The sequence below is a fragment of the Heliangelus exortis genome, chromosome 14, assembly GCF_036169615.1.
Source record: "Heliangelus exortis chromosome 14, bHelExo1.hap1, whole genome shotgun sequence".
NCBI classification, from domain to species: Eukaryota; Metazoa; Chordata; class Aves; order Apodiformes; family Trochilidae; genus Heliangelus; species Heliangelus exortis.
The window spans coordinates 16,001,814-16,023,051 of record NC_092435.1 but is presented as its reverse complement, the minus strand read 5'-3'; the positions used below and the strand labels follow the sequence as shown (position 1 = coordinate 16,023,051).

The 21,238-nt window shown below is 45.0% G+C and overlaps 1 protein-coding gene and 1 long non-coding RNA gene across 6 annotated transcripts in view; one reads left to right on the top strand and one right to left on the bottom strand.

The window, feature by feature from the left end:
* TRPC5 (transient receptor potential cation channel subfamily C member 5) overlaps positions 1–9,888 on the top strand; it is an 89,444-nt gene extending 79,556 nt beyond the window's left edge. Inside the window, exons 8-11 of the mRNA XM_071757605.1 lie at positions 5,786–5,992; positions 6,171–6,212; positions 7,828–7,917; positions 8,620–9,888. Coding sequence (XP_071613706.1) covers positions 5,786–5,992; positions 6,171–6,212; positions 7,828–7,917; positions 8,620–9,354 — 1,074 coding nt within the window. The 3' untranslated portion in view covers positions 9,355–9,888. The remainder of the gene's footprint in view (positions 1–5,785; positions 5,993–6,170; positions 6,213–7,827; positions 7,918–8,619) is intronic.
* LOC139802436 (uncharacterized) lies at positions 5,359–19,682 on the bottom strand. Of its 5 annotated transcripts, XR_011728616.1 has the most exons (7): positions 19,550–19,682; positions 19,142–19,298; positions 15,363–15,454; positions 13,879–13,972; positions 12,971–13,136; positions 7,709–7,811; positions 5,999–6,188 (listed from the first exon to the last, which is right to left on the bottom strand). It is a non-coding gene; the product is annotated as an uncharacterized lncRNA (long non-coding RNA). The 5 variants fall into 5 exon arrangements; XR_011728613.1 differs by lacking the exons at positions 5,999–6,188; positions 19,142–19,298; positions 19,550–19,682 and adding an exon at positions 5,359–5,948 and having other exon boundaries at positions 15,363–15,461; XR_011728615.1 differs by lacking the exons at positions 5,999–6,188; positions 19,142–19,298; positions 19,550–19,682 and adding an exon at positions 5,359–5,907 and having other exon boundaries at positions 15,363–15,461.
* Between the last annotated feature and the right edge of the window lie 1,556 nt (positions 19,683–21,238).

Below are 21,238 nucleotides of genomic sequence, written 5' to 3'. Positions count from 1 at the left end.
AGTACAAACAAACTGATTCCCCAGAGCTGGGAAAACCAGCCTGCTGGCAGGATGGAGGGGCTGTTCTGGGGAAGCAGTGGCTGCTGCAGCTGCTCTGCTGTCCCCCAGGAGGGAATGCCCCTGGCTCTGCTCTTGGCCTTGGGTACTCAGAAGCCAGGAGTGGTTTTCTTTGCCACTGCAATCAGTCACCTTCCTCATTTCCCCAGTTCCCAAGCCTCTTTGGCTATGGAGCCCTTTATCCATCTTGCTCTAACAGGCTCTGGGTGTCTCTTTGACACTGAACTGGCCATACCCTTCATCTGGTTGAAGTGATGGACCTCAGACATTGCAAAATTAAGAGAGTTGTTCCTGACTTACTCTATGACAGTGTGTTCTTCTGTGGGCTTTACTGTCACCTCATCCAGTTTTGAGCTTTTAATGCTTGCAGTTCCATTAATGGCTTATCTGGAAAAAAAAAATAAAATCTAGACTTTGTGTTTTGGTTCTTTTCATTTGTGCTCAGTTTGATTTCCTCACCTAAGGGCCCTGCTGCCTTCTGCCTGTTCCCAGATAAGGTTTTGCCCTTCTCTGAAATCAGGTCTGTACCTGTATTCTGGCCCAACAATTCACTTCTCTTGTATCCCAGTGCTGGTATTTATTTATGAGTGTTCCTCCAAAACCTGCCTCAGCTTCACAAACACCCTTTTCTCTGCTGGAGCCAGAAAACACCCAGCATCCCAGCTGAGCAGCTCTTCCTTCCATTCCTGTTTGCCTGTGGATTGCTTTGCAGCTCTCCAGGCATCTTTTTCCCTCAGATCTGGGCTCTCCCTGGCTTTGTCCATCCTGGTTTGTGTCTGCCATGGGTTTGTTCTCTGCAGGGCATTGCCAAAGCCACGAGAGGTTGGTGTGGGAGCACTGCAGGTCCCCTGTGGCAGGGTCTGGTTGCTGATCAGGGCTCTACTTGCTCTGTTTGTCCCATGTGGGTTTGTGCTTGACAGTACTTCCAGCTCATCTCTGGCTGCTCATTCCCCAGCTGCTCTGATTGCTTTTTCTCATGCTAGCTTTAGTGGGTTTTCTTGTATTATTTTTGAGGTTGATCCTATTAAGATCTCATCCTTCTGTACATCACTCCAGGCTTTGAAAGAGAAGTCATTTGTTGTCAGCTGCAGCTGAATTACCTGTGCATTAATTGCCTTTGTAGGTCCCTGATTTTCTCATTGACTTGTTGAGGTTTTTTTCCTTTCTGTGACATATTTTCCTTTGAAAAACATTAAACATCACATTTACGTCAAACAGCCTGCATGGATTTTTGCTGCCTGCTTCTCTGAGCTTGTCATTAAAGCCCCAAGCTGTTGCTGATGTTATTACCAGTGTGTTCAACACACATTACAAAATTAACAGCTTTGAAACTGCACGGGAGTTGTCTGGGTCAGCTTCTGTCCAGATTAAGTTTCTCCTGACCCTCTTTCTGCTATGTTTTCTGTTTAGGCCACACCAGGGCATATTTCTTGTGCTAGCCTGCCTGAAAGCCATTGCTGAAAGATTTCCTGTGCTCTTTTCCTGCTCTGGGTTTAGCAAAGAGCAATAAAGAGGCACGAGGTAGAAATATACTAAAGAGAGTTTAATAACTTCTCCCACATTTTGCAGCACAGCAAAAAAGCACCATTGAAGATCCTGTGCCTCTCAGGCACTGAGCCTCCCTCACTCAGTAGGTTGCTATAAATAAGAGATGTCAGCCAGCACCTCTTAAAGGTGAACATTGCATCTCCTCCTTCCTCCCTAGAGTTAAGTACTGCACCTTGGGCACTGCCTAATCTTGTGGGGCTGCTGCTGGCACCTCCTGGGACAGCAGCAGAGAGCAGTCCTCCTACTCCTGATGCAGAAATCACACCAGCTTCTGCCAGCATTCCTGGCACAACTGGAAAACTTCCCATACCTCCTTCCTAGGCACTCAGCCCTGGCCAGGCAGCTTGGTCCTGGGGGCATTGCCACAGCCATCTATATCTGCAGCTGACAGGCAGCAGCCTGATCTCCAGCTTAGCCCTCTGACTTGTGTAATAAAACACAAGGAAGGCACAGACAGCCCTTTTTGAGCCAGCTAGGAAGACACTATAAAGATCTTTATACATGATTCTGTCCTTGTGGGTGGGGAGGATTTGCATCTCAGGGACACACAGCTTTGAGGAGGGGACCTTGTGCACCTCAGTGTAGCACAGAGGAGTTTGAGTAACTGATTATCTTGGATTGTTTTACAGCTTGCAGAGCTGAGTGCCTGGTGGTACCACCACCTCAGTGCTAGGTTTTAGCTGAGTTTGTGTACCATGGCTTTGCACCAGCCCAACCCAGAGCTAACCTCACACCTCCTCTCAGGACTTCCCATATGGCTCAGCCAGAAGATGCTGATGGAAATCTTTATAGAACACATTTCAGACAATGTAAAAAACAGATTTCCTACACAGGTACAAAGATGGAGATTAATGTTTGATTTATCCTGGATAATTAGGGTAGCAGGTAATTATTTAAAATCTGGCACATCTGTGAATACATCACTGACTGAATTAGCAAATCCTCACAACTGCTACAGTGAGATGGCTTCAGCCATCCCACGGGGAAATCTTTCAGGGAGATTAATTCTCACTTCAAATGGCAGAGATTTGCAAGAGGATTATGTGGCCAGTGTGACACATTCACATTGTGATAGTAAGTTATACAGTGTTGGTTTTTTTTTTTCTCACAGAGAAACTGAGTGCTGGTTTCTTTGAGTTCATATATTCTTTGAGCTTGAGGGCTCAGCCCTCCTCAGAAGTAGAGTGTTTTATGCCTGAAATGATGAGCAGTGCTTGAAAGAAAATGGTGACAGGAACAAGGGAAGCTCAAAGAGCAGACAGTGAAATCCAAACGTGGAGTTAAACTCCTAGAGCAGCAAGGTCACACTTGCAAAGCTCGTAGATATGTTTTTTAGCTTATTATAAGTGTTATCAAAAAGATGTCATCTAAGAACATCAAATGAGTCAGCACAAGTCAGCGAGGACCCTGTCTCACTGCACTGGGTCTGCCTGCAGCTCCTCACTGCTGGCTGGCCATGGGCTCCAACATGCCAGCTCCTGGGACCCATCTCTAATCAGTGGCTAGTGCAGCTCCACTGCAGGTAGCCCCAAACTTTCTGGCAGGAGGTCCAGGCTTGCCCATCACTCACTTTGCAGGTATAGTGGGGGCTGTGCCCAGGCTGAGCAAGGGAAGGGCCCTTGGCTTGGACTTCCAGTGTATTGGTGTTCAGGAGCTTGCTTTGAGGGGTCACCTATGTGAAATTTTGCAGCAGCTCTGATGCAAAGCAGCCCTCAAAAGTATCTTGCCCAGTGGCTTGCAGTCACTGGGGAGATGTGCCAAAAAGCTGGAGCCCATCCAGTGGTCCACTGGACCATGCCCACAGCCAAGACATTGGCTGTAACTCCTGAGGGCCTCAGGTTTGGATTGGGTATGGAATGATGGCTGGAGCATGGTATTCCTGGTACTTACACCACAGGGAGGAGAGCTGGGAAAGCTGTAGCTTTATGTGCAGCTCTCACAGCTTGCAGCCCTGAGGAGAGCTCTGACCAAGGAAATGGTGGTTTGCTGGAGCACAAAGGCACTCACAGTAAAATTGAAATGTCTCTCTGCTATATATTGCCAACACAAAACTGCTGCCAGGAGCTCTCATCTGATTTGCTCAGGATCTTAAAACATCAGGGTGAATAATTGAGACAGGCTGAGTTTGTAAACCCTGGTGGATTCACAGCAGCAGCAGAGAGAAAGGCAGAAAAGATAACTTTGAGCCTTATAAAGAGGGTCTTTTACCAGAGGTTATACTGCTGACTGAGAATGCACAGGAGGAAGTACAGGTGGGGCTGAGGCCAGCATCACCCACAGCACATTTAGACCAACAGAGATTTGTTCAGACCAACCATAAAACCTCCCTGATGAGCAGCCCCCAGTCAAAGCTGTGCAGTCCCCTCAACTGATTTTTTTTTTTTTTTTCCTTTTTTTTTCGTGGCAATTATTTCTACTGCTGCAAACTGCATTTTTTTACTACCCAAAACTTCACTTCCACCAGCACCAGCTTCTAGTCTCTAATATTTCATGGTGATGCTGCATTTTCCCTGCTTCCTGATACTCTAAGAGGCAAAAAGGGCCATGGCAGGCTGCTTCTCCAGCTCTCCCTGCAGCTTCAGTCCCTCCCTTCTGGTCAGCTGGCAGAGGACAGCAGTGTTCTGGGCTGACCCTGACCATCTGTGGAGACTGATGTGCTCCTGCTCTGCTGAGGCAGTGGTTTCAAATGGAGCTGCACATAGCTTGACTACACCACTAAAATGGAGGCCAGCTGCACCTCCCTGACAACAAGTGAGCATATTTTACCCGTGTCAGAGCACTGGAGTGTAGCCAGAAAGCCAGTGTAGTAATTTTGGGGCACGATGTTCAGCCATATTTTATTAAATTCCCTGTCCTACACATCACTGCTTGTTTCTGAGAGCTGCAGCCCAGCATCCCTCACTCAGGGAACTGCTTGTTCCAACCTGGTTGAAATCCCAGGAGCTTAACATCTGGGCATTGTCCTTTTCTCCCACCCTGTGCTGTTATATAGCCTGGATCATCAGGGCTCTGGTTTAATCTCACGGCAGATGCTGTTAACATAAATGCTGAACAGCTGAAATGCCACAATCATCAGCTTAGCACTATGCTTTGGGACCATAACAAAACACAGATTTACCATTTAAATGCAGTGCACTGTTGTAAGCTGTGCTCAGCACTGCTTGGCTTGCAGGCTTCAAACCGTTTCCCCTTTCTTTTCTGTCTCGTGTCAGAATTTCTGCAGAACACACAAATCAGTGGCATTTCTTCAACTTCTAAACTAGCACGAAGCAGCATGAAGCCCGTTTTGAATAGCTGCAGAGCCTCTCTGAATCCAGGCTGTGGGTAGGTCTGTGCCTGGCCTCGTGGTGACAGGAAAATACAGTTTGTTACTGGGCAGAACAGCTTGTTTACTCTGTGGAGTAGATTGTGAGGAGCTTGATTTTAGGGAGCATCACTTGCAGCCTGTGAGGTCGCTGTCTTCTCCAGGCTCCACGTTCCTTTTCTGGACCCTGTGCCTCTCTGTGCAGCTGCAAAATGATGCTGTTACCTCTCCACCTTTACTTTGTTGGGATGGAAAATGGCAAAGCACAGCAAGCTAGTGTGGTGATAATATAAATGAAAGAAAAACAACAAGCAAACAATAAAACATCTCCTGTTTTGTGTAAGGATAATGCAGAGGCAAGGTTTAAAATATGGCACCCATAAAATGTGTCACTTCTTTATCAGAGCTGAATTAATGGATGCTATTAAAAGAGCTACAGATAAAAAAACAATATGAAGGGTTTTTTTCCAGGGAAGAATGTGAGAATTCATTGGATTTGGACATGAAAAAACAATGGCTTGTGAAAATAAAAGCACTAGCAAAAAGCAAAATGAGAAACGTGTTTCTTGCAGCTCATACTGGCACTAATAAGCACAGCCTCTAAAGGATGAAGCCAGGCTTTACCCTGTGAAATTCTTTTTGCTGAACACTGCTATCATCTCCTTTCTCAGTGCTTGGTGTTTTTACACTCCAGCTGCATTTCCCACTGATCTTTCCTAACTACGCCCCAGCAAGGGAGCCGGCAGCAGCGCTGCCGCTTCGCCTGCAGCCCGAGGAATCCTTCCCTGCTCACAAGTCACCTCCTCACCTGCAGGCATTTGCTCCAGGAAAGCTCCTGCCTGAAGCTGCTGAGAATCTCTTTTCCTTCTCTCACAGGACCACGCGGATATTGAGTGGAAGTTTGCCCGGACGAAGCTCTGGATGAGTTATTTTGATGAAGGCGCCACTCTGCCCCCTCCTTTTAACATCGTCCCAAGCCCCAAGTCCTTCTGGTACCTCTGCAAGTGGATTCACAACCAGTTGTGTCCAGGCAACGACTCTGACAATGAACAGAAGAGGCATGAAAACCTCAAAACATTCACAGTAAGGAGCTGCCTGGTTTTTTAATGCGTTTTTGGAGGGCGTTGGTGCATGTTCAGGATCAGGAGGGCTCTGCTGGTGCTGTAGGAGGTTGCTGGTCCCCAAGCTGCTAAGAGCCACCAGGAGCTCTGAAGAGAGGAGTGAGCAGGTAACAGATCTGTGCCTCTCTCTCTCTTTCCAGGAACGCCACGCTGACAACCTGATTCAGAATCAACATTACCAGGTAAGCTCTTGAGCACGTCATGTTTTTACTCAGTGTTTCTTCTTCCTGCTTATTTTCTAATACCTCAGTTTCTCCTGGCTCCTGGAATACATTCTGATAAGGGTGGGCCCTCTAAAAGGATTTTGCTTATCGTAGATTAAAACAGTTCCTCATTAGAGGCAGGATTGTTCACTGAATCACTCCTAGCCTTTCACCTCCACTGAAGCAGGGGAAAACTTGCCCTGCATCAGTCTGGCTGCTGAAGTCAGAGGGACCAGGCTGTCACACCATCCTGGTTACAACTGTTTCTGCAGCATTTTTGCACACTCCTGAATTGTTTCTCTCCTTCTCTTTTTTGTCAGTACCACTAACTCAAAGAACGGTTGGGATTTTCTTTTGTTCTGGACAGCTCAGGAAGGAGAACTGATTCCTTTGTTGAATTTTGCTGGTTTTGTTTATTCTCAGCCTGCCTGTCATCAAGTGCTCATTAAAGTCAACCTACAAAAGGATGAAAGTGTATGAAAAACACCAGCTTCAGTACTTGAACTGTGTGATGCATTATGCCAGCATGCTGGAAGGAAAAAGAATTCTCCAGAATGTTAGGTGGTACATTACACTATACTGTCAAAAGCCATGAGTAATTTGTCAAGCTTAAGACATCTCCTGCTTTTTGAAGAGTATTTTTATCTGAAATTAGTGTTTAAACATCCTTAGTCACCTTGACCACAGACACTTGCTACTTTCTGACTTCACAGCACAGTTTATGGGTACCAGCAGTGGGATGTCTTAAAAAATCTCCCAGTAGAACCTTGGTGTGGAGCCCACCTTCACTTTAAGTGTGGCTTAGGCTTGCTCTCTCTATTTATGAAATGAGGGAAATGAAGGGAAGGTTTGGAGCAGCCTTTTCTGTAGACAGAGATCAACCTCTGTGTCTGCAGATAAAGATACAAATGGAGAGTTGTGGATCCAGCAGGGAGGTACAGGATCACAGACCAAAATGGACCTCATCCTACCAAAAATCTGTACTATAATAAACAGCCCCCCAGTCCCAGAGGAATAAGAGTCCTTGGAGGAGTCTCAGGGTGTGATTCAATCCCTCCAGCTCTGCCCACAGACCCTGCAGCAGCACTGGGAGGAGTTTCTGGCCCCCCTGTGGGGAATATCCTGCAGGTGTGTGGTGTGATGGGAATGTGCATTGCCCCATGGGCTCCTGTTCCTCAGGTTATTTGTTGCCATCACACCCTCCTTGCCTTTCAAATGCTTCATAAACACCTTCACATGGCAAGCTCAGCCCTCCAGGGGACACAGCACATACACATGAGATTGGCAATCTTGAAAACTTGCAGCAGCTGAGATTAAATGGCTTGGGGACATTTAACAACAAGAATTCTTTTTTTCTCAATGACTTTTACCTCTGCAAAACACCTGCTGGCTGTAGCTACCAACTGAGCACTCAGGATGGAAGGAATACAGCCCTTTCCAAAGGTGTGCTCTCCATCTAATGGTAAATCACTTACTGTTCCTCTTTGGCCAGCAGAGTCAGGAGAGCCACTCTTGGTAAGAACTCAGGGAAATACAGTAAGAACAGTTCAGTCTGAGCCAGCAGCTGAATCACTCCTTCTCTTTCCTGTTCCAGGAAGTGATAAGAAATCTGGTTAAAAGATACGTCGCAGCAATGATAAGAACTTCCAAAACCAACGAGGGTTTAACTGAAGAAAATTTCAAGGTAATCTATTATTCCTTAACACTAATTTATTACAATAATTCAAGTAGCCACTTGCAGAGTTTGAACTAACTTGGTAAGATTATTTATAGCCTGCTGTGGAAATAGGACTGTTACTGGAGCTGGAAATATCCATGATGTGCAGGTGGGGTTTTTCTCAGCAGAAAACATTATTTTGAGTGTCTTATCATATGCTCACTTCCCAGATTCTAATACATTATAAATTATGTAGACAAAAGCTTTGGAAAATGGTAGGAATAAAGTATATGAATCAATGTCACATTCCTAATCCTAACACAGACAGAGCAATAGGAGGAATCTTGGTTAATGGATACAAAGAATACACTTGCCAACAGAGTTAAAGTTGGAACATTCCAGCAGTGTTCCCCCTCTTCTACAACTGTCTTTGACTTCTTTTTTGAGAGGGAGGTAGGAGAGGGTGGACAGACAGGGTCCTACAGCCTTTGGAGACAAAGATCTTGTGAGGTCTTCAGGTCTCAGAATTACTGGGGCATTTTTTTTTAATTTTTTTTTTTTTCTTTTTCACTGAACAGTGAAGATGTCTGTGGTATTCTTGGGAGTGTGATGTGGTGTCATCCATTTGCACTAACTCTGAAGAGTTCTCCCAGGGAAACTCCCAAGGGATTGTTCTTTCCTGTCACAGATAAAGCTGCTCAATGTAACTGGTTTCTTCTCCTGCCCTAGGAATTAAAACAGGACATCTCAAGCTTTCGCTATGAAGTTCTCGACCTCTTAGGGAACAGGAAGCCCCAGAGAAGAAGTTACTCTACCAGCAGCACAGAGGTGTCCCAAAAGGATGAAACAAATGAGGATGGTGCTGGTGAAAAACCCAAAGCCAAGAGTGTGTCTTTCAATGTAGCCAACAAAAAAAAGGACTTCAATGTTTCTGCTCTAATTAAAACCATGTCTGGGATCAATATGGTGGAAGAGAAGCCAAAAAGCAACGGGATCAGCAAGCGCTCCTTCGTCCGGAACGGGAACAGAGTCCAGAGACTTTCCAGCTCCAAGAAGGAATCCTTCAAGAGACTGGGTCTGCTTTTCTCCAAGATGAATGGACACGTACCAGAACCAAACTCAGAACCCATGTACACTATTTCAGATGGAATTATTCAGCCACACTACATGTGGAAAGACATTAAATATTCTCAGATTGATAAAGAGAGAGAAGAGAATTGTTCCAGAAGTGAAATTAACCTCAATGAGGTCGGCTACAGTGGGAACACAAGACTTACAGGACAGAGCAAGGAATGCCCTGTGGTTTGTACCAGCTCCCTTCACTGTGCTTCCGGGATCTGTTCCTCTAATTCCAAACTCATAGACTCATCAGAGGATGTGTTTGATTCATGGGGAGAGGCTTGTGACTTGTTTATGAACCAGTGGAAAGATGGGCAGGAGGATCATGTTACCACTCGGCTATAAGTAAATCTATCTTACCACCCACTGGCAAACTTAGCCCATTATTTGTAATTGTTTGCTCTCTGATTCAGCATTATTATCTCCTTTCTGTCCCCAGGTGAAAAAAAAAAGTGTATAACTACTTATGTTAGTCTATTTTTCATCCATCTGCACCTTTTTTAAATTTCCTTTTATTTTTTTTTTTTACACTCATAAACACTAAAGGTTTTACCATTTATAAGGTCACTTTAAGCCACAGGAATCCCTTTGGATGCAGTGCCAGTCTTCAAACCCCACTGACTTCAGACATGCTGGTGGCCCAGTAAAGGATTTCTCCAGTGCCCTCATCATCATCCTCATCCCACTGCTGCTGAGTTATCACTGCTGCCATCCAGCACCACCAGCTCTGCCTCCTGCTCCATTCCCCTCATCAACACAACCAGCTGGTGAGCAGCAGCTTCACAAGAGGCTGAGAATCATATTTAAAGTCTTTTTAGAAAGAGTTTCAGGTTATAACTGGCTTTTGTTTTCTTTAAGCAATACAGCCTCTGATTCTTTTGGTTGTGTGTGTTTTTTCAGGTTATTATATTAATATTGTAAGTTGTTACTGAATAAGAGACCCCTTTGATCATCCCAGCTAGAACACTGTATATGATTTGCTTATTTACCTTATTCCTGTATGAAATTCCCCCCTGTAGGGACCACAATGACCTTCCAAGTTGGGCTGAGAGTGGAAGCCAGCACCTGGCCTTGCTACCAGCTTCTGTGTAGATGAACTGACCCAAAACCAGTGGTGGCTCCTTGAAACAGAAACCTCAGTGTGGTTCTCCTGTTCCTAACAGGCTGAACCAAAACCCAGCCAAGCCCACCCCTCAAACTGAGTCTGGTTTTGGCAATTCCTCATTACTTCCACTGCTGCATTTGCTCTTTGTTGCCTCTCTGATGGATGTCAGGCTTGAGGAGGAAAACCATCCTCCTGGTATATATATGACAAGAGCTAAGAGAGAGCATCTTCGTGGGCCTGGGAGCTGCATTTCTGAAGAGCAACTTAAGCAATAGCAGCTTGAACTGCATCTAGCAGCCTCCAAAGTCTCTGCAGTTCCTTTGGAATGTGCAACAAAAAGCAGTGCAGCAGTAGATGTTTTATATCCCCAGCTCTGGTAGTGTCTGGACAAGACCTGGCAATGCCTTTGTCCTGAGGGGCATCAGAGAGGGGAGGAGAGAACCTCAGCAAGGGCAAAATGGTTGAATTTTTAACAGTGGTTGGCTTGTGGTTTGGTTTTGTTTTTTTTTTAAACAATGTGATACTTGAACTTTCTTCTGCAGTGTTGCTAAGAAACAGAGATGATTGGCACTTACCACCACTTCAGAGCTGTTATTAGTCAGCTGCTTTCTTGGAGGAAGCAAGTCCTGATGGAGCTCAGAGATGCCCTTCCTGTCAGACAGAGCTTTGTTACTGTCCCTGCAGTCACACTTCAGGCTCAGCTCCCAGGAGAGGTTACAGGAGCTGGAGTATATTCCATGTGTAATGGAGTTCCATTCCATATATTCCATATGTTCCATGTGTAAAAGCATAATGCTAGAAAATCTGCATCTCTCACTGGCACTGCTCAGGTTTTACCAGCAAGGGGCAGGAGCAGCTCTCCTGGCAGGATGGAGGATGAGGAGAAGAGGGATTTCTCACTCAGTAGTCCCCCACAGAAGAGATGCTGAGACACCTGCAGCTGAATACTTTGCCTGAGTTTTAAACTTGCCTCCCTTCTCTTGGTAAGGAAAAGCACCTTGTTGGCTTTGCCCTCTCTAGAGCATTACCTGATGGGTGTGGAGGAGCACATCTACATCAGAGAGATCAATGTGCAGCTCCTGTAGCAGAGTTGCAGATGCCAACACACTGGACTGATGGGAAGTTTTCAACACCTCAAGGTGGAGACCAAGGCTCTAGGCCAGCTCTGGGGTCAAGAAAAATGAGTAAGTTGGAGCAGAGATCCCACAATGTTCCTTGTGTTCCTTCCTTGTAATGACACTGGACTTGTCACCAGCAGGCAGGACAAAGCCCAGGATATTTAAGCCTCTGGGTGTGTTGGTTAAGGCAGAGTGAAAGTATTTTTGTATTAGCAGATTTCAGACCTTCATACCAATGGCAGGGTTAGAGTTCTCTTTGAAAACTTCATCTCCTCTTCCTTTCTCCCAGCAAAGTGATGTTAGCATGGCACAAGGAGACTTCCAAAATCTGAGGCAACAGCTCCCTGACCATTCCTGAAGAAATCCAGCACCATCTCTTAAGAGGCAAATCCATTGCTAGGTGAGAGCTGCAGACAGAACCAACTGAGACAATCCTCAGAGCAGCTCACAACCAAAGCCCCCCAAGGTTAATAAACCAACCTGAGCATTCCTCTGGAAGGATGAACATGAGCAAGAAAGAGCTGCTGCAGGGGGAGGAAGGAAAAGGTTTGAATCATTTGGTACCTCACCACACTGCAGTTTATGAACTCTACTTGACATGGGGCCAGCAGCTCTGAAAGATGTTTTCTGTGTCATGAGGAAGAATGAAAACAATTCAAGTGTGGTTATACAGATTACACCAGCTGAGTTTGAGGCTGGGACTAATGCAGGGTTCACATCCTTGGACAGTAGAAAGGCTTTGAAGTTTTCCTGGAGAGCAAAGCAGACTGCTGCTGGTGAGGGTTCTGCTGTGTCACTCAAATGCAGCACTGTATTAAAAGGTAAAAAAAATCAAAACTCTGCAGTGCTGCCCCAAAACCATGGAAAAGTGACACCAGGCAGTACAAATCCCTTCTGTGCAAACTGTGGGAGTCTGGCTCCCCTGCTGCATCCTGGAAGGACAGGGGTAGGGACTGCCACCTTGGAATGGCACAAAGGGGAATGCAGCCTGCAAAAATCTCTTGATTTCTTGTTATGCTGAAGGTGAGAGTCATGTGGCTGCTCAGCTGGGGCTCCCCTGGGGTTTGCTTTATGATTGGGATACTTCCCAGCTATGAGTGAGTTTGAGCTGCCTTCGGAATTTTAACCAAAATTTGACTTGCCTGGGATTAATACACGTGGCCAGGAGTTTGCAAAACTGTCAGATTGGTCCCCAAAAGGTAAAATTCTGTTTGACTGCATCTATGCATCCCCTTTGGTAGCAATAGACTTTATAGCAGCTGGTGAATTATTATTGTTACTCTAAAACAGGAGTTTCACAGGAGGGAAATTAAAGCATCTTGTGAAAAATACTTTTGATAAACCTGTTAAATTTTAAGTTCTCTTAAATTATGCTCACACTATCTGGGATATCAGTAGCATTTTTCCATTTTCTGTTGCTCAAAAAGAAAACATGTTTCAGTGAAAGTTATTCTGTGTGTCAGAGAAAGGACTGAACTACCCCTGTGCTGTCTGTCCAGGCAATCAGGGTAGGAGCTGACAGGACACCTGGAGAAGTCAGAACTTTTCCTTCCTTGAAGTTGGAACTTTTCCTTCCTTGAAGTTGGAACTTTTCCTTCCTTGAAGTTAGAACTTTTCCCTGGCTTGGGTTCAAGATGTTCAGCTGTGCTCCAGCTGGGCCATGCCCAGCCTTCATTCTGTGGGCTCCTTATCCATGTGCCAGGTGTTTGGAATTAGGGATAACAGAGATGTTGACCACTTACCTTTCAGTTTCTTGCTCTTCAGGTTGCTTTATTTCTCACTTCCCATCCCTGGCATCATTTTCACCTGGCTTTTTAAAGCAGAACACCTACAGCACCATCACTAATGAAGTAATCAACAAATAACATCCAGGGTTCAGAATTACAGACAGAGCTATGAGGTGTCTGTGCTCAGGGCAGAGATTAAAGGAATTGTTTCAGAAACAAGAAATTAACCAAGGCTTCTCTGCAGCTCGTTTGGGGTGATGGCTTTTGTGTATTCTTCACCAAGTGGCAGAGATGTAAATACTCCAGGATTTGCACCCGTGGTCCCTCTGGAGGAAGCATGCACAGGGGCATGGGAATAGGGAACAGGGCTGCTGAGGGCCAGTCCCAGCTCTGCCACTGACTCACCCGTGACCTTGGGCAAGTCACTGCAACCTCTCTAATGCCTCAGTTTCCCCATCTGTAAAATAGGGATAATAATCCTTACCTACCTCGCAGGGGGGGTTAGTTAATTATTTATAAGCACTTTGAGATCTTCAACTTAAAGGCGCTATATACAGTAACCTAGGTCACAGCTGTAGCAGCAGTGAGGACTTTTATTTTCCTACAACTAATTCAGGTTAGGATTTAACTCTAGGTCTGTTAAGATGGTTTTCCCTATAGAAAACTAGCATGGTTTCCCACAAAGGGAATTTAGGGAACTTCTGCAGCAGACAGAGAGCAGGAGCAGCACACCCTGGAAGCCTAAACTCTTAACTCCCTTGCTTTTGTGATTTATGTCTCACTCTTACCACCACCTTACTGTATTTGTGTTTCATCCTTTTTCTGATGGTTCATGTAACGTAATTTTTAGCAGAAACAGCCACTGTAAATATTAAGAGTATTTAAATAAATATATTCAAGTATAACTACAAAACCTTACCTTCTGAAGAGGTTAAAATGGGTTGATGCAACAGACTCCTCAGCATGGGGAGGTCCCACTGACACACACACAGGACAGGATAACTCGAGTAGGGCTGTAGGAAAACATCACCACAAGGCATCACCTCCCTAGAATTCACTTTTCCCCCATCACAGGTGACAAGGTGACACAGGAGGGTTCGTGGGGACAAAGGGAGGCCCTGGTGGGAGCAAAATCACTCTGCTGCCTCTTTTGCCCCAAGGAGCAGGAAGCTCCCAGACCTGTGCTGTGTCCTGACCAGTGATGGCTGCTGGAGGAACCTCTCTTGGACAGTGGGAGATGTCACCTGTGTCCCACCCTCACTTTTCACCCCAACTTCTCTTTAGGTTTTTCTTCAGTGCTCACTCAGGATAAAAGTCTCCAGTTGGAGTGACAGATCTCTTAAGGTTTGACTTGCACAGGAAGGGCACAACGAGCATTCCAAGTTCCCTTCCAGGAATGTGAGCAGTTCCAGGGAATCTGCACTGAGAATCTGGACAGTCACTGATGGTGTAAGCAAGGGTCTGATTTACTGATGGGTGTTTTGGCAGTCAGAAAACCACATGAGCACCTGCTGGGCTCACACCATCAACTCCCACATCCCTTGGGACTCCTCACCTTTGCTTTGATACTTCTACCTTCTCTTTTGAAAGGCCAAAATCCCAAAGAAAAGCATATTGCAATTAGCCAGGGAGAGATGGGATTTTGGTTTCATTTCTGGCTGAGTTCTCCCTCAAGCTGTTAACTTGCCCTGCAGGATACTAAGAGTGTCCCACAGCCATGTCCATCAGAAAGCCTCAGGCTCATTCCCACAGAAATGGGATCACCTCCCACCTCCACTGCAATGCCACAGTCAAACAGAATGGCAAAAAACAATAAGCAAAAATACCCAAAACACCAGGATCTGCCTACAATTAATAAAAGTTGTTCCTTAACTAACAACCCTTGAGCTGTTTTTGGGATGGATGCACTGTAAGGACCTCTTCCTCCCAAGAGGACACCACAGCCCCAGTTGGCTGCTGCCTGCCCCTGGAACCATCAGTGACTCTCATTCATGTAATGGTAAAATTAATTGGAATCAGTGAGACTGCAGTGAATAATAAAATCAGCTCACTGGAAGAGCATCTAAAATAAACTGTTACCAAAATAATCTGCAGTTTTCAGTCAATGTGTAATTTGAAACCTAACAGCTATGAAGTCAGTCCCTTGGTTGGCTGCCTTGGTGCTTTGCAGGAGGCAGGGAGCACTCTGGGCCAGCCACATTAGCATATTTGCTAAGGGTTTGTAATTTAATTTGATTTAATTTTCACACGACTTCTTTTCCCCATTTCAGGCCATTAGGTTTTTGCAAACAAGTTTATTTATATAATATTCATAGAATTGCCTCCACTCAGAACAGCCACTGCTCTGCAGTACATACATGACACCAAGAATGACTGGTTTTTTAAAAAGAGGACATGCTTTACCTAAAGAAGAATATTCAGAAGGCAGAGGTGGTTGATCCTGAGCTTTCAAATGTTTGGTAGTGTTTTATGCTTCAGGGAAACACTTTTACCTGCTGTGAAAACAAATTAAAAAAAACAAAACTAAATGAAAAAAACCCCAGCCATAACAAAACCCCTCACCTAGCTCAAACCATCCCTAATTTTTTAAAAGCCAAACTGATCTCAGTTTTTACACACAGCCCCTCCTTTACACACTGCCCACCAGTGCAGCCCATTCCTCCTGGCTGCCACACACCCTCCCTCCCTCCTTCAGTGGGGCAGATTTTGGTTATTTTGAGGATTATTTTTTCCCTCTCCCAGTTCATACATTTCCATGTCAGCAGAAACTCCTAAGCCAAGAGGAAAGAGTGGGCTTAGGACATGTGTGAGCTGACAGAACACTGTGATACCTTTTGAGTATAAATAGCTGGTTTTGAGCAAAGGGGCAGTTTTGGTACAGCTATTTTTGGGTTAGAGTCCTATTTAAAAATTTACTGAAATGTGTTCATAAATTGGGTCTGGGACAAACAGGGCTTGGGATCTTCTGAGAAGGAAAGGATTGTAGCAGATGCTTCACTATTTTCTATATGGCAAGTCCTAGAGGCCAGGGATAACTGCAAGCAATTTTGTTTTGTTTTTTAGTAGTCAAGTTTTAATATCAAATTAAAATCTTCATTCAAAAAGCTCTCTCAGAAACAGCTTCACACCTGAGCATGATTTTTAGATGCCATTTGACTAGGGATAGGAAAAAAAAAAAAAGTGAGGCTATTCTTCCTTCCTCCTCCTTTATTTTAGTATTAGTCAAAACCTTAATGGCTTTTTCCAGTGGCAAAGAGTTTTTAGATGTTGTAAGAATTCTGCTTATGGGAAGACAGAGTGGGGACCTCAGCATTTGCCAGCTGGCCAGTTATAGCCACCCCTTGAGAAAGGGAGGGAGAAAAGAGAAGAGCAAAAAGCAAAAATCAAAAATAAATGCTTAGTTTTATGTACTTTTCTACTTGCATCTTTTCTGTCCCTAGTGCAGAGTCCATGTCATTCCCTTGCAGAACATGTAAAAATTAAATTATGTACATAGTAAATAAAATTATTTATTTTATGTGTATTTTTAGCTTAACTGTAAACTGAAAAAAAAAAAAATAAATAAAAAGCATTTAATTTTTTCCCAAAAATGTAAGCCTACTGAAATTCAAGGTGTTTCTACCTTTTCAGATGTAACATTTCCAGCTGCCTATTGATAATAAACATTTATGAACAGCAACAGATCTGACATTTTAGAGTTTTTAAAAACCATGTTCAGCACAGGCTTCCCAAGGGCTGTCAGTGGTCAGAGGAACACTCCAGTTGTACAAAGACTGAGATTTACAGAAAAAAAAGGACATGGAGCTTGGCTGAAGTGAGAGTGGCCACCCAGCTGTAGAATCACTGAACCACTTAGTGTGTCCCAGTCCAGAAACAGGAACTGAACTACAGGTGAAAATTATTTATTTTGGCTGCTCTTATTTGTGCTTCCTGACAAGCAATGCAAATCATGCATTTGCACAATCACCACAAACATTTAAGTCTTTTTTTTTTTTTTTTGCTTTTTGACTATGAAAAAAATCTTTCTAAGGGATTGGTTTAGAAAGAGGCAGAAACCACAATTTTGTAACTTGGATTGGAAAATGCAAATAACCAGGGTAGGGAATAGGAAAACAACATAAAAGAGAGGTTAGAGGAAGTGAAATGGTCCATCAGTTTTGTCATTAGAAGACACCTGACTTTCCCATAACCATTTCCCTAACACAAAAAAGTGAAGCAGTCATCACAGCTACGAGAACCAAACAGCACTTTGGGGAGAACCCCAGAACATTCCCCTGCTCCAGGGAAGGCAAGATTTAGCACCTGGAATAAAAGTATTGCCATAAACTGAGCCCAACACATAAAAAAAAAAATAAAAATAATTTGTGAGGACTCAGGCACACATTCCTGTAGATCACCACCTGGCAGAGGTGACAAACGTGCAGGACCTGCCTGTGAATGTGCTCTCTGCCCATGGTGATCCTGGCTGAACCATTTTATGTTTGCCACAGCTCAGCTGGCTGGAATCTGGTAAGCAGCAGAGATTCCATCATGTGAAGGAGTTTCTAGACACAGGCCTGCCCTGCAGAATTTAACCTCTGATCTTACTGAAAAGCTATTAAGTGTTAGCCCAAGGGGGTTATCTTCCTCCCTTATGTAAAAAAAGCACTTAGGTAGAAGGCTGGGTCTGGATTTCTATGCTGAGTATCTTCTATACAGACTGCTGTCTTTGATGGGGTAATTTTTTAAAAGAGAAAGGTATCTAGCAGGACTGCAAGGAGAACTGGAAGCTAAAACAAAGCAGTTGAGCTAGAAAAAACTCACTATAGGAATTGATTTGGTGTTCTTATGTGACCAAGGGGAAAAGCAGAGCACAGGAGGGACAGGCAGCCACAGTCCAGCAGGTTAATGCTTTGCATGGCATTCCTCTGATGGATTTCCAATCATTACCTCCATTAATGGATGGATTTTACATTTCAGAAGACTCCAGAGAGAGATTCTGTGCCTCCAGATGTCAGGGGGAAGCAGGACCCTGGTGCTGTGTGGCTGCAGGACCAGCACCCACAGCCTGGCTGCAGCAGGGAGCAGGCCCTGGGCATCCTTTAGTGTGAGACCCAAGCACGTCAGCCAAAACCCCTCACTTTTTCCTGGCCACTTTTACATTTTTTACTTTTACTCTGGCAGTGCTCAGGGCAGGAGCCCATGCTGGAGGAGCCCACTCCTAAAGGCAGAAAGTCTGGCAGCAGTTTAGAAGAGCCTGATCTGAAACACCAGAACTGCAGCTGCTCACTGCTCCTTTCCTCCTGTGGTGTCAGAAGAACCTACAGAGGATTTTCTCTTTAAGGGCAAACAAAAAAACCTCAAGAGCTTTAAGAAAATAGGATCAACACCAAAGAGCTGCATGTAGTTAAGACAAAACTGTAAGGAGTGACTTATTCCAACTATATTTTTGCTTTGACATTTACTTGAAAGGGATACTGAAGGAAATATATTTTTCCCCTCCTCCAGATTCTGCAGCCAACACCCATTTTACAACCACTTAGCTATGTACAAAGCAAAAGCAAAAAAAAAAAAACAACCAAAGTTTTAAAGAACACAGAGTGCCACCTTATCTACAACCCCACAGAAAGACTGCTATAAGGCAAGCCTAAGACAGGGAACTTGCTCCTTTTCTCTAGCAGAAGAAACTGTTTCAGGCACAACATGCTACCCCCAAACATCCCAACTATCCATTCATAGCAACAAGCCAGGCTATCACTACACACTTGCTCAATCTAGTTACACAAATGAGAAATTACAGTGTGGCAAACAAGTGAAAAGCTTTCTCCTACGGTATTTACAGCTACACAGACATCCCCAGGGGAAAGGCATTTGGTTTGTTTTCAGGCTGCAAGGGAAGGGAGAAATGGGACTCTGCTTCTATGAAAAGAGACTCCAGAGAAAACAAGTGCTGCCCATGAGGGGAGGCAGAAACAAGGAGAACACTGAGAAAAATGCAGAGCTTAAGCAGGTTTTACAGGTTCCAGGCTCCTTTCAGCCTCCACTTCTCCAAAACACATTCACTGCCCAAGCTTATTCCAAGAGGAAAACAACCAACCAGATGTTGCACATCAGGCACAAGAAGTGCTGCACATCTGTACAGCTTCCCCCACCCCCTCCACTCTCCTCCAGAGCTCTGAACATCCCCTTTGGTCAGGACTTACTGGTAGAGCAGGGAAAGCAGTGGCATCCTCTCCCTCAACCTCATAGAAATTTATAGTTTCTTCTGGGGCTTGAGGCTCTTCTCCACTCCCTGCTACAAACCCAAACTGACACTCCTTATTCACACACTGCATCTGACGGCGGCTGCGGCTGTAGGAGCTTCAAAAACAAAACAGGAGGGGCCAAATCACCACTATCTCCAGCTTCACCTTGGCTGCCAGGCTCACTTTGAACTCTCTTCTTTGGGGAGAGGCACAGGAAATCCCCACTGGGTCATCTCCTGCCACCCACAGCCAAGGTCAGCCCCCCACATCCCTCCAGCCTCCCCAACTCTCTAACTCTCCCCTCACTACTCTGCAGCATGAACAGAAAACACTGGGGAGCTGGGACAGCTGTTCAGGGCTTCCTACCCTGGCATCCCAAACCCACAGTTATGTCTTTGAGGAGGATTCTGAGGCTGACAGGGCTCATGAGGTGCCATGTTCCCATCACCTCACACTCCTGATAAATGCAGCTTCCCCCCAGCACTCCCTGCCAGAGAAGCCAAACCTGGCTGAGGCTGCTGCAGATGATGTAACCATCAGGTAACCATTAACTCAACTCCAACTCATCTCCAGAGCACTCCTGCTCCTCTCTGAGCATGGTACATTGGGACAAGCTCAATCTTGGTTTAAAGGAGGTAACTGGGCTGAATAAACAAGTTTGAATCCCTAACCAATGTCTCACCTCATGAGGAAAATCAACTATAGGGAGAAGGAAGTGGCCCTTCTCAAAAGAATTTTATAGCAAAACACTTGTAAATTATGCTAAAGGTGAGGAGGGGGGAAACCTCCAGTTTCCCAGGGAAATTCAGGGACAACTGTCCCCTTCAAAACATGAAACTACTACTGAGTCATTACTGCTAAAGTAAGTGACTGTTTCTATTTGAAAAGCCTTTTAATATTTGCTTTAGACAGGAAAGGGGAGGGAGGCAAGAAAGAGGGAGGAGAAGATGTAACCAAAAGGTTGGGCACTCAGGCCCCCAGCTGTGGGATGTGCACACTACCTGGCCTCCCTATGGAAAGGGAAGAGGCTATGAGTGGCTGCACTGCTGCTTGTGGGGGAGCTGCTGGGGTGGCACTGGCTGGAGAGGAGGCAGCAGAATGGGAGGAGAAGCCTGGAGCTGGAGCAGCATAAACACCTGCTGAGGCTGAGAGAGCTGCAGAGTTCACCACCACCTGGAAAAAGAGTCAGAGTGTTCAGGACACTGCCTCTACAAAGTAGGAAAAGATTTGTTAAGTGTCTCTGCTGGTTTTCAGGGCCTCCAGCACTGAGCCCTTGCTCATCACCCCAAGGCAGGGCTGTGCCACCACCCTGGCCTCAGGGCTGCAGCCCAAATTTGCTGATTCCTTGCTGATGTTGCATGTACAGTGCAAGTTTCTACCAGGGGTAGAGCCTGTGCAGACAGGCAGTTCACAGGCACAGACTCTGCAGTTTTATTCCTGAATTTATCAACAAAACCACAGCTACAGCTTTCCACTGCCCTTCCTTCTGCTGAAAGCTTTTGCTGCTTTCTCACAGAAGGCTGGAGGAGCCTTATCCCACATAAGACAACTGCATTTCTTCAGTCCAGGCTGTTGGATGCCAAATTGCCAGGAAACCAACCTGCCAGTGATAAATGACCACTCATTTTCAGGTGTTCAATGCTTTTATTTTGTGCCGTCAGTGCAAATTAAACACCATGACTAACACCATTTGTGCAACAGCTTTCACAAAACAAATCTTACAGGAGTCAAACAGCAATATACAACAGCTCAAAACAGTGTTCTTACATGTTCAAGAGTCATGAAACCTCTGCAAGATGAAGACAGAACACAGGTTTTACAAATATGTGACCACCACAAGTGGCAAAGAAGTTTTGTTTTGCGAAATCTGGGAAAGCCAACCTAGTTCTAACATTTTCATCCTCCAATCACCTTGTGCCCAATTTTTATCTGTAGTTGTGCTAGCAGCCTAATTCAGTGCTTAAACAAGAACCAGGTGTTTAAGTGTTTGAGTGCAACCTCTCACAGCTGTACCTGATGCAACACTGCTTTAGTGACACAGTTTTTACACATCAT